The sequence below is a fragment of the Salmo salar genome, chromosome ssa05 (genome assembly GCF_905237065.1).
Source record: "Salmo salar chromosome ssa05, Ssal_v3.1, whole genome shotgun sequence".
Classification (NCBI taxonomy): Eukaryota; Metazoa; Chordata; class Actinopteri; order Salmoniformes; family Salmonidae; genus Salmo; species Salmo salar.
Window position 1 is genome coordinate 56,606,913 of NC_059446.1, and position 12,044 is coordinate 56,618,956.

At 42.6% G+C, this 12,044-nt stretch overlaps 1 protein-coding gene across 1 annotated transcript; it reads right to left on the minus strand.

Moving 5' to 3' along the window:
* Window positions 1-383: 383 nt before the first annotated feature.
* Window positions 384-11,690, minus strand: LOC106605234 (26S proteasome regulatory subunit 6B). The gene is made up of 10 exons (XM_014200657.2): window positions 11,510-11,690; window positions 10,652-10,750; window positions 7,246-7,432; window positions 5,336-5,482; window positions 4,976-5,179; window positions 4,656-4,823; window positions 2,953-3,029; window positions 2,551-2,719; window positions 2,101-2,156; window positions 384-1,888 (listed from the first exon to the last, which is right to left on the minus strand). The coding sequence occupies exons 1-10, from the start codon at window positions 11,543-11,545 to the stop codon at window positions 1,775-1,777; spliced, it is 1,257 nt and encodes a 418-aa protein (XP_014056132.1). The 5' UTR covers window positions 11,546-11,690; the 3' UTR covers window positions 384-1,774.
* Window positions 11,691-12,044: the final 354 nt, after the last annotated feature.

The following is a 12,044-nucleotide window of genomic DNA, read 5'->3' on the forward strand; positions in this document are numbered from 1 at the left end:
TGCACCTGCAATACAATTGAATCGGGTGACGTTGAGTACAGTGAAATAACCATCATTTTGTGTTATGGCTTACTGAACATAGAACGAGGAAAACACGATATGCTTGACTCGAGACATGGTAAAGATAAATTACAGAAATTGTGTAAAACATATTACTTTTGTTTATTTAGACCTACTACTGTATCTTTCGTACACGTTTTGAGTTGTGCTTTTATGTAGTAATTGTACCTTCTAAGAAAATATCGATTTTATACCAAATGGTACACCCAAGCTGGGAGAAAATAAAGTATTCTATTGTAATAGATGTGTTCTAGATTCTAGAATGGTGCATCACTCATCTTTGTTGAAAATCAAGTGTAAACAAATTGCAGTCAAAGCCAAAGTACTGACTTTTTGCCATATTTCAACCCAAGTCTTATTTATTTACAAGGTAAGGGATTATTTTTTCCACTCAGTACTTCAGTATTCAAAGTTATGTAAATTAAGTTACTGTTCCATTGGCAGCAGTTAAACAAAGGCAATGAAGCAGTTACCGAAATGAATTGCCTTTTCATGATCAGTAACATATCTAAGCTAAATATATTTCTAATAATCTGACAAACTACATGCCACTTTAAGGTGATGGATTGATCCTCTAACTGTACAGTTGTGGACAAATAAATAGTTATGGCCATTAGTGATCACACAGACACATTTTGTTTGTCCAAAGCTTTCTTCAGAATGTCCAATCTTCCACCTCACCGTCCTCCATTCCATCCCTGGAAGCCCCAGTCCACCTTGGATGCTGTAGTATCAGCAATGTGGTGCAGTCTCTGCCCTGGTCAAAGGATGCTACCAAACCATGACCTGGGACCAATCTTCGCCAAGCTGTCACAGGACCTGGAGTCTGCAACCATGCCCCTCTACACCAACTACTTTGACCCAGTCACTGACCACCTGCCCAACAGTTTCCCATTGGGACACAAGTGGGTACTATTCCATTTGATATACTGTATGAGGGGTCTTTTACTATCTAAACCAAAATCTTGCCCTTGATAGTAAATGTCTATCTCCAGAGAGCTTGACTAACAAAGCCTTTCTCCCCTTGTGGTGTAAGGCTGAACTTCAACCTGAGGCTGAACTGCTTTGACTCGTGGGCAGACCCAGAGAGAGAGAGGGAAAGCAGGAGAGAGAGACGCTGCCATGTCCCTTCTTACGGAGGACCCCGCATCAGTGGTGCCTGCCTGTCTAGACTAACTAGGAATGGAGCGCCAAGCGAGAGTAAAGGATCTATGACCAATAGTCAGTTTATCTATCAATTGTATGGCTACCACTGCAGATGACCCTGGGCCTGTTAGTGTGTTTGTCTTGTCACATCACTAGACTTTAAACCAATATATTTCAGTCTGTGTGAAAAATAAAGACAGACTATGCATACTTTTTTTACATTTTTATGTAAAACTTTTTTTAGAGTACTGTTTTATCAGTGAGTACGTTACAGTTACAAACTCTAGGCCATTATACTAGCTACAGTCAAGTAAAACATACTTATGAACCTGCAGAGCACATAAGAAGACCCTCCATTCACTATGTGTGTGTTCAAGTTTGGAATCACAGCCCCCGAGTTGACAATGGTCCTTTAGTAAATTAAGCAAAATTCAGTCCAAGGTCAATGTTAAGAGTCTGTGAAACCACAAATGGAGACGGTAGTAGATACAAACACACACAAATCACAAAATGTGTGTCTAAATGCCTTTTTCTTTTTGTTAGGGAGAAGGGGGGGTGAGGTTACTTTCTACTTGTAAAACTCATGCTCCTGCTCATCCTTCTTGATAACAGTCTTGTAGGCCTTCTCAAAGTCCTTGGCCAGGACGATGTACCTATTTTCACGGACAGCCAGCATGCCAGCCTGAGTGAGAGGAATGAAAGAATTATAAGCACATTTATCAGAGCGTTTCCAGTTCTCACACCGACAACAGGTGATGTAACAGAGGATATTTAGTTATCTTTGGAACACGAGTTAGCGAACGCAATAACTTGCTACTCTTTGACATTGAGTCTTTTGGAGTAGGTTGACCCCCCATGGAAGAATTCCTCCCAACAGCACGGGGTCCCACTCACCTCCTGGCAGATAGAGTTGATGTCTGCTCCGGAGATCTTGTCTGGTCTGGCCACATCTACACACTGGTTAAGGACAACCGCAAATACAAACTCATACGACACTGAACAACGTAGTGTTCTTTCGGTTACTTAGCAACCAAGGGACGGTATGGGAAAGTGCATTAGACTATACAAAGAAGGCATTCAGGTAGAGTACTAAAGTCATGGTTCATTTGACCTTTAAGTCAGAATATTGTTCCAAATCACAGGTGTATTCAAGGAGGTAAATATTTAATGAAAACTGGAAGCACACAATGAACCGGACACAGAAAAGGATTTGTGCTCCTGTGCCTTGTTCTGAGAAGGAAAATATTGCATGATGCTGCTAGTTTTTTCATGACACATTGATAGAAAGTTAATACAACACCCACACGTCATGAGAGACTTGTAGGTAGGGCATAATAAGGATACAGTCCTCCAGGTCCACCTCCTCAGAGAGGTTCATCTTGCTGGTGATGGTGGAGAAGACCAGGCGTTTCTGCCGGCGGTCAGGTAGGGGGAACTCAATCTTTCTGTCCAGACGGCCCGGGCGCAGGAGGGCGGGGTCCAGGGTGTCGGCCCTGTTGGTGGCCATGATCACCTGACAAGGGAACAAACAGGTGGGTCAGAGAGGCAGGAAGTCATATGACAAAGGCTTAACCAGAGGCTTTAAGACCCATAGTAGTACATCACTCACTGTATAGGTTTAGCTTAAGTGTGACTACATTTTAACATATTCTCAATGTGACACACAAGGTTACAGGTTAGCTGCATTAATGAGACTACAACATACAATAAGCCCTAGAGACAGTATGTCACAGAGGAAAAGCTCACCTTGACGTTGACGGTCTGGTCAAAGCCGTCCATTTGGTTGAGAAGCTCCAGCAGAATCCTCTGCACCTCCCTGTCAGCTGTTTGGGAAGGAGAGAATACAATGAGGGATTACCAATGTCAGGGTTCAACCACACCATTAACTGCTTGGTCTTATTTTCAGTCCTAATAATCAATCCCACTCAAGATAATAAGGCCACAACCAAATTTGTCTCTATTGTGGATCTCTGTGAATCTGTTTGCCTGGATGCTTTAAACAATGATGACATTTACCGACATCGTTACAGGTAGTTCTGTTTTGTGGGTAAATTCCGATTCCCAACTCTAACCTGAAGTTAACTGCAACTACCCTGTCCTTAAAAACCTAACTAACTCTATGGTGGTAGCAGTCAAAACAAATCACTTGGCCACACAAAAATATGAAGGTTATTGCTCTTTAAGCTGACGGACCATGGGTCTGTTGTGTCCTTGTGTCTCCATCTGGGCCAAGGATAAACCATAGCCTAGCTAACACTCAGAGCAACTAGGGGGCCTTTACAGAAACATGTTTTTTCCAAGCACTAATATTTATTTTTAAGGACCATCAATTTGTAATATTTCATACTACTCAATTGTTCCTACTCGCCACCAGATGGCAGTATATCACCACAACCTAAAAAACTACTTAGTATTCATCACTACCTTACAAGTTCTACTCAATAACGCATTGTTTCACTACATATGCAAGTCAGTGCTGATGATTTTGTCATTTGACTACCGATGAGCAGAGTTTTGGGAGATGCCTACTGGTGAACACATCTCCTATTCGCATTACTACCAACTTCCAGCTTAATGAGTGTTTTTATTGGGCCTTTGGGAATCTACTAGTTAATAGCTACGAAAAAGCGTCTTGCTTCTGACTGGCAGCTTTAGGGTCGCCGGTCGGGAGAAGGGCGGGTGGGCTGTGTCAGAAAAACGATACGTAAACGGCCACCAGAACGGCAGGAGCACAGCTGCCACTTGATAAAGCGGAATATCGCGTGCGCCCTGTGAATGAGGCGATTGGCAAAAAAAGCTCTAGAGGTCGTGGCAGAGAAAAAGTCATAATGTAGAACTGGCGCCAGTGCAGGATGCAGTGTTGTGTCTTTCCCCCTTTATGTGGCTCTTCAGGGCCGATTTACCCGTGCTCGCAATGTCAAAGTCTGACGCATTTTTTGCACCTTACATGGTGTCGGTTGGTTGGGTCCAGTGATGTAGTGGTAAAAAAGGTGGGTAAACTATATTGAAAACAAATATAAATCGCAACATGTAAAGTGTTGGTCCCATGTTTCATGAGCTGAAATAAAAGATCCCAGAAATGTTCCATATGCACAAAAGGCAGGCTTGAATCAATATTTTCCCGGCATTCTAGCCATCGAAGTGATGTTTGTTTCCAAGTACTTTTCAAGTACCAACTTGACAAAATGTCAGATTTTCAAGGTTTTCAAGGTTTTCCAGTACTTGAATTTCAGAGTACCAAATTCAAGTACTTTAAGCAACTTGTAAGAACCCTGAAGATCACAAGTACAGACATTTGGTATCAGGAATGCCGATCTGTAAATCTTCTCTATTTTGCTTGTCTTATTAGATTTGATTGCTATGTGCAACGCTAGTGATTAGCCAATGACCAGTCCATTCCATAGCCTATTCTGTGCAGCTGATTTTAAAAGGTACACAATGGCTCATACCTCCAGTCTGTGCATCAAAACGCTTGGTAGCGATGGCATCGATCTCATCGATGAAGATGATGGCGGGTGCGTTTTCCTTGGCCAGCCGGAAAACGTCACGCACCATGCGGGGGCCCTCGCCCAGGTACTTCTGCACAAACTCCGAGCCTACCACGCGGATGAACGCCGCTGAGAGAGAGACCAAGATATCAAATCAAATGCATTGGTCAATAACCAAATACTGATATGGTAACATGATGACAATTCTTTGCAACCAAAAAAATGACTGTCTAATCACCTGTGCATCCTATAGATAATGGTGAACATGGTGAATGGCCTACCTGTTGTGTGGTGAGCCACAGCCTTGGCCAGCATGGTCTTCCCACAGCCAGGTGGCCCATACATCAGAACCCCCCTGGGCGGGTCAATGCCAATCTGTTTGTAAAGCTCAAAGTGTGTGAGTGGAAGCTCCACTGCTTCCCTCACTTCCTGCTTCTGGATATCCATCCCTCCGATGTCAGCATACATCACATCCGGCTTTTGGTCTGCACGGAGAGATACAGGAAAATGGCATCAATGGGTGGAATATGCATGTAATGTATGTAAGCACGCATGAATGCATGTTTGTTCCACTCACGACTGTGCAATATATTGTACAAAGGGATATGTATACCAGGGGGTAGAATAGTGTGTATGTGTACCTGATGTGAGCATCATGATGCTGCTGTCAGCCTCTGGGGGGAGCACGTCCACCAGGGCATTGCTGTGCTTGTGCAGGGCCACCGACGCATTGGGCTTCAGCAGCTCTCTGTCGATGGTGCTTAGGATACGCACATAGTAGTTTGAGCCTGAGTCAAGGAGAATAGGGGGTGACAGAGAAGGGGATGGACAGAGACAGAAAAGGGGGTGGACAGAGACAGAAAATGGGTTGGACAGAGAGAAGCCGAGAAAGAGGGTTGCACAGGGAAAGAGGGGGAAATGTCATTAGTGAATATTAGAGCCACATGTTTAGCATTACAGTAAGAATGAGGCATTGGTGTTACTGTGCAAAATATGGGTGCGGCTATTAGAGAATGAACGATATGGATTTTTTAAGGGTCAAAGACGGCAGTTGGCCGATATTTTAGGCAGATATACAATATCATAAAATTTCCCAAAGACAGCCATGTTTGCAATAATGCATCAATTTTAAAACCGAACAATACATTTGACTTTGTTTTTAACCAAACTAAATAACATAATGGCAATTATATTTGAATGGTAAATGATTATGTCATAGGCATACTCACAACACAGGTGAATCCATATTCAATAGGAGTGTGTGCATGCATTGAGTTATTGAGCTTGTTTTGGCTGGTCAGTAGAGTCTATGGCGCTAAAGATGACAATCTGTTTGCCCTTCATTTTGGACTTAGACTATATTAGCCAACTGATCAACAACATTCGCATGAATGTATCACGCCAGCATGTCACGCCTGTATGGATTGACATCATATAGGAAAAGCTGTTAGTTTGAGAATATAAAATAACATCTATTTAATGCAAATGGGATAAACGTAACGTTATGATTTGTGATCACGGATGTTTACGAAACTAGTATGTGTCATTTTCCGGGATAGGGAAAAAAATATTCTCTAAAGAACTCAGGACATTTTACATTTTAGTAATTTAGCAGACGCTCTTATCCAGAGCGACTTACAATAGTGAATGCATACATTTCATTTCATGCATTTTTTGTACTGCCCCCCCCATGGGAATCGAAACCCACAACCCTGGCGTTGCACACACCATGCTGGCGTTGCAAACACCATGCTCTACCAACTGAGCCACAGGGAAGGCCCACAGGGAAGGCCCTAGGATGAAATTTGAAACAACTCAATTGGCTATTCCAGCTATGCTACTATGATAAATACACTGTTGGTCCCATGTATCATGAGCTGAAATAAAAGATCCCAGAAATGTTCCATATGCACAAAAAGTTCTCTCAAATGTATGCACAAATTTGTTTGTCCCTGTTAGTGAGCATTTATCTTTTGCCAAGATAATCCATCCACCTGACAGGTGTGGAATATCAAAAAGCTGATTAAACAGCTGTCTCAAGTTGAGGGATGGGGAAATTGGCATGCTGACTGCAGGAATGTCCACAAGAGCTGTTTCCAGATATTTGAATGTTCATTTCTCTACAATAAGCCACCTTGAATGTCATTTTAGAAAATTTGGCCGTACATCCAACCGGCGTCACAACCGCAGACCCCGTGTAACCATGTCAGCCTAGGACATCCACATTAGAGGTCGACCGATTATGATTTTTTTACCGCCGATACCGATTATTGGAGGACCGGAAAAAAGCCGATACCGATTAATCGGACGATTTTTTACATTTCATCAGCATTGTGCAGAGCTCGTGGCTCAGGCAGGCTGGCATAGCAGCAGTATTGCTATGCAGAAGGACTATCGGCAAAACCGATAGAGAAGGGCCGATAGACTAGAAAAGGGCCAATAATCGGACCGATATATCGACTCGGATTCAAGTCTCCAGTCTCTGGAGGAAACAACCAGAGGCTTACCTACACAATCTATGTGAGGACAGACAAGAGTAAAAATACTGTACCTGTGGTGGAGCCCACGATGGCTGTGTTTTGGTCCACAGCCTCCAGGAACTGGCCGATGACCAGAGGGATACTCTGGATCCTCTTCACCTCCTCCTGGGCGTGGAGGAACTCCTTCTTCAGGTTCTTCTGTTCATCTTTGATGTACTCCTCCTGCACCTCCAGAAACTCCAGCTCCTGCTGCAGCTTCTACAATAGTAAAGGAGAGGGTGGGAACGGTGTCATGGAGAATGTATGTTTATTGGTGAATCATGGTGAAACATTTTTTTTTAAATCCTATTACTCCAGTGCTAGCATCTACACTGGCTTCCTGTTAAGGCTAGGGCTAATTTCAAGGTTTTACTGCTAACCTACAAAGCAATACATTGGGTGCTTCTACCCATCTCTCCGATTTGGTCCTGCCGTACATACCTACACGTACGCTACGGTCACAAGACGCAGGCCTCCTTATTGTCCCTAGAATTTCGAAGCAAACAGCTGGAGGCAGGGTTTTCTCCTATAGAGCTCAATTTTTATGGAATGGTCTGCCTAGCCATGTGAGAAACGCAGACTCGGTCTCGATCTTTAAGTCTTTATTAAAGACTCATCTCTTCAGTAGGTCCTATGATTGAGTGTAGTCTGGCCCAGGAGTGTGAACTTCCCAAGTCCAGAACAGACTATGGGAGGCACACAGTACTACATAGAGCCATGACTACACGGAACTCTATTCCACATCAAGTAACTGACGCAAGCAGTAAAATTAGATTTAAAAAAAAACATCTTATGGAACAGTGGTGACTGTGAAGCAACACACATTGGCATTGGCACAGGCACATGCATACACACACATGGATTTAGTACTGTAGATATGTGGTAGTGGTGGAGTAGGGGCCTGAGGGCACACAGTGTGTTGTCAAATCTGTGAATGTTTTGTACATTCTTTTAAATTGTATAAACTGCCTTAATTTTGCTGGACCCCAGGAAGAGTAGCTGCTGCTTTGTTTAAACACAAATACAAGGTGAACGGAAAGGCACTGGAGCGACAAACCACCCTTGCTGTCTCTGCCTGGCCGGTTCCCCTCTCTCCACTGGGATTCTCTGCCTCTAACACTATTACGGGGGCTGAGGCACTGGCTTACTGGTGCTCTCCCATGCCTTCCCTAGGAGGGGTGCGTCACTTGAGTCACTGACGTGATCTTCCTGTCTGGGTTGGCGACCCCTCGAGGTTCGTGCCGTGGGGGAGATCTTTGTGGGCTATACTCGGCCTTGTCTCAGGATAGTAAGTTGGTGGTTTGAAGATATCCCTCTAGTGGTGTCGGGGCTATGCTTCGGCAAGGTGGGTGGGGTTATATCTTGCCTGGTTGGCCCTGTCTGGGGGTATCGTCGGACGGGGCCACAGTGTCTCCTGACCCCTCCTATCGCAGCCTCCAGTATTTATGCTGCAATAGTTTGTGTCGGGGGGCTAGGGTCAGTCTGTATATCTGCAGTATTTCTCCCGTCTTATCCGGTGTCCTGTGTGAATTTAGTATGTATGCTCTCTCTCTCTCTGAGGACTTGAGCCCTAGGTCCATGCCTCAGGACTCCTTGCTGTCCCCAGTCCACCTGGTCGTGCTGCTGCTCCAGTTTCAACTGTTCCGCCTGTGGCTATTGAACCCTGACCTGTTCCCCGGACACACTACCTTGTCCCAGACCTAGTGTTTTCAACTCTCTCTACCACACCTGCTGTCTCCAACTCTGAATGACCGGCTATGAAATGCCAACTGACATTTACTCCTGAGGTGCTGACATGTTGCACCCTGTACAACCACTGTGATTATTATTATTATATGACCCATCTTGTCATCTATGAACATCTTGGCCATGTACTGTTACAATCTCCACCCGGCACTGCCAGAAGAGGGCTGGCCACCCCTCAGAGCCTGGTTCCTCTAGGTTTCTTCCTAGGTTCCTGCCTTTCTATGGAGTTTTTCTGAGAAACTGTACTTCTACATCTGCATTGCTTGCTGTTTGGGGTTTTAGGCTGGGTTTCTGTATAGCACTTCGTGACATCTGCTTATGTAAAAAGGGCTTTATAAATACATTTGATTGAAATAGTGCCTTCAGAAAGTATTCATACCCTTAGACTTATTCCAAATTTTGTCTGAATTAAAAATGGATTATAATGTTTTTTTTCTCACCAATCTACCTTCATAACCCAATAATAAAAGTGAAAACTTTCATTAAAATGTTTGCAAATATATTGAAAATGAAATATGTCTGTTATATTTCTGTAAGTATTCACACCATTGAGTTAATACTTTGTAGAAGCACATTTGGCAGTGATAACAGCTGTGAGTCTTTCTGCGTTAGTCTCTAAAAGCTTTCCACACCTGGATTGTGCAACATTTGCCATTTTTATTTCTTTTTTATTCTTCAAGTTCTGTCAAATCATTGCTAGACAACCATTTGCCCCAAACATAACAATTTGTATTCAGGAAAACAGTCATTTTCACATTTTTTGCAGTATTACTTCAGTGCCTTGTTGCAAACAGGATGCTGCTTTGGAATATTTTTATTCTGTACAGGCTCTCTCGTTTTCACTCTGTAAATTAGGCTAGTATTGTAGAGTAATAACACCATTGTTGATCCATCTTCAGTTTTCTCCTATCACAGCCTTCAACTCTAACTGTTTTAATGTCACCATTGGCCTCATGGTGAAATCCCTGAGCGGTTTCCTTCCTCTCCGGCAACTGAGTTAGGAAGGACGCATGTATGTGGCTGGGTGTATTGATGCACCATCTAAAGTGTAATTAATTACTTCACCTTGCTGAAAGGGGTATTCAATGTCCATTATTTGTTTATCTACAATATGTGCCCTTCAGTGCAAGGTATTGTAAATCCTCCCTGGTCTTTGTGGTTGAATCTGTGTTTGAAATTCAATGCTCAACTGAGGGACCTTATAGATAATTGTGAGTGGGGTATAGATATGAGGTAGTCGTTCAGAATTCCTGATAAACACTATTATTGCAGTGTGAGTCCATGCAACTTTTGTAACTTAAACACATTTTTACTTCAGAACGTATTTAGGCTTGCCATAACAAAGGGGTTGAATACATGACTCAATAGATTTCAGCTTTTCATTTTTTATTAATTTGTTTTAAAAAACGAAATATAATTCCACTTTGACATTACGGGGTATTGGGTGTAGGCCAGAGAACAAAAAAAAATCTATATTTAATCAATTTTAAATTCAGGCTGTAACAACAAAATGTGGAAAAAGTCAAGGGGTGTGAATACTTTCTCTAGGCACTGTAATAGTTAACATCTTTACTGTGATTGAAGAAATCACAGAAAGGGCCTGTATGATTTAAATTTATTTTCTTGTTGTGCTGACAGAAATAGACCTCAACAGCCAAGCATAGACACACAGAAGCTGTTCCCAGTACAGACCTTATATCTGCTGTAAAGGTCTTCAAGATCTTCTGGTTCTGGGGCCAGGAAAGAAAGCCCCGTCGGTGGTCGTGAGTTCAGCATGGCAGGCACTTCGTCCTTTGTAGACATAAAACAACACAAGCATTTACACAAATTCTACGTTGTAAGCATAACCCCAAATCTGTGAAAACACTGTAGCAAATGTTAACGTTTGCTACTAGCTAACTGTTTGTGGTGTTGCTAGCTAGCTTGTTAATTTACTTGCCTAATGCTGGGTGAGTGATGACCGATAGAAAAAGTGAGAGGAGCGGATTGGAAGATATTTCAATCCACGACATTGTTTCAGTGCTGTTCCGTAAAGGATAAGTACGATACTGCGGTAGGTAACGTTGTGAGTGTAGTATTGGTAAGCTTGAAGCTACAACAAACAAAATAGCACAAGTCAACGGCCGGCAGCTAAGGTTAGCAAGTCAGATAACAACCGAATGTAGAACTAGCGAAGTAGTTAAGTAGCTAGCACGATAAATTAGATTGGATATGACTGAGCCTAAAGTAATGTTAACTTTTTCTAAATGCCTTATTATTAATTATTAGCCAAAGCAGAAGTCAGCTAACGTAGCTACACCAAAATACAAACGTTTAGCTAACTAGCTAAAGTTGCCTAGCTTGCCAGTTGAGATAGCATGTCTGCTTACATGACAGAGCATTTACAGTGTAGTGAATGAATTGGCACGTTTAGTTGGATGACGGACGAATTAAATGTATTCAAAGAACACTTTAGATTAAAGATAGTACGTTTTAAGCTGTCTATACTTTTTAAAGTTTTTTATAACCAAAAACAACGGTGAAAATGTACACGGTCAAAATGAATCATACCTGAATTTTTTCAACAGTTACTCCAATGTCCTCCATGTTGAATTCCCTATCATGTGACGTACTGACGTTCTACGTAAGGACCCAAGCGCCATTTGTGGGATTCATGGGTAATGAAGTTTCTGTGGACAAGCATTATCAACAAATGCAAATTAATTGAGAGATTGCTCCACAAACACAATGTTTTTTGTTCTTCGGAGTAATTTGTTTTCTAAACCTTGCCTCCATCTGATATAGTAAGCAAACACCCTCACATCACTATGAATTAGATGAATACTGATGACAGATATGATGGATAGCAGGTGAATGACTGCTCACGCTCTCTTTAGCAGAATCCTAGTTTTATGTACAGGACAGTTTGGCAAATTATGTTGACAGTGACGTTCAGTAGGTTGGGTGAGGTTTGTGTATTTCCTGCCAGTTAGCTGGTGGCTATACTAGGCTGTATGACTCTACTGCTGCTGCATAGTCTGTTGCATCCTTCCTCTGTTGCATAGCTTTTTATTTTTGTCCTGTATTAAGTCTGTCCACAGATGAA

Coding starts and splice junctions, on each gene's coding strand:
- LOC106605234 (XM_014200657.2), bottom strand. CDS start 11,545: ATGGAGGACATTGGAGTAACTGTTGAAAAAATTCAG. Junction 10,751..11,509: donor TAACTGTTGAAAAAATTCAG/GTATGATTCATT, acceptor ATGTCTACAAAG/GACGAAGTGCCTGCCATGCT. Junction 2,157..2,550: donor GGAGGTGGACCTGGAGGACT/GTATCCTTATTA, acceptor ACCAGTGTGTAG/ATGTGGCCAGACCAGACAAG.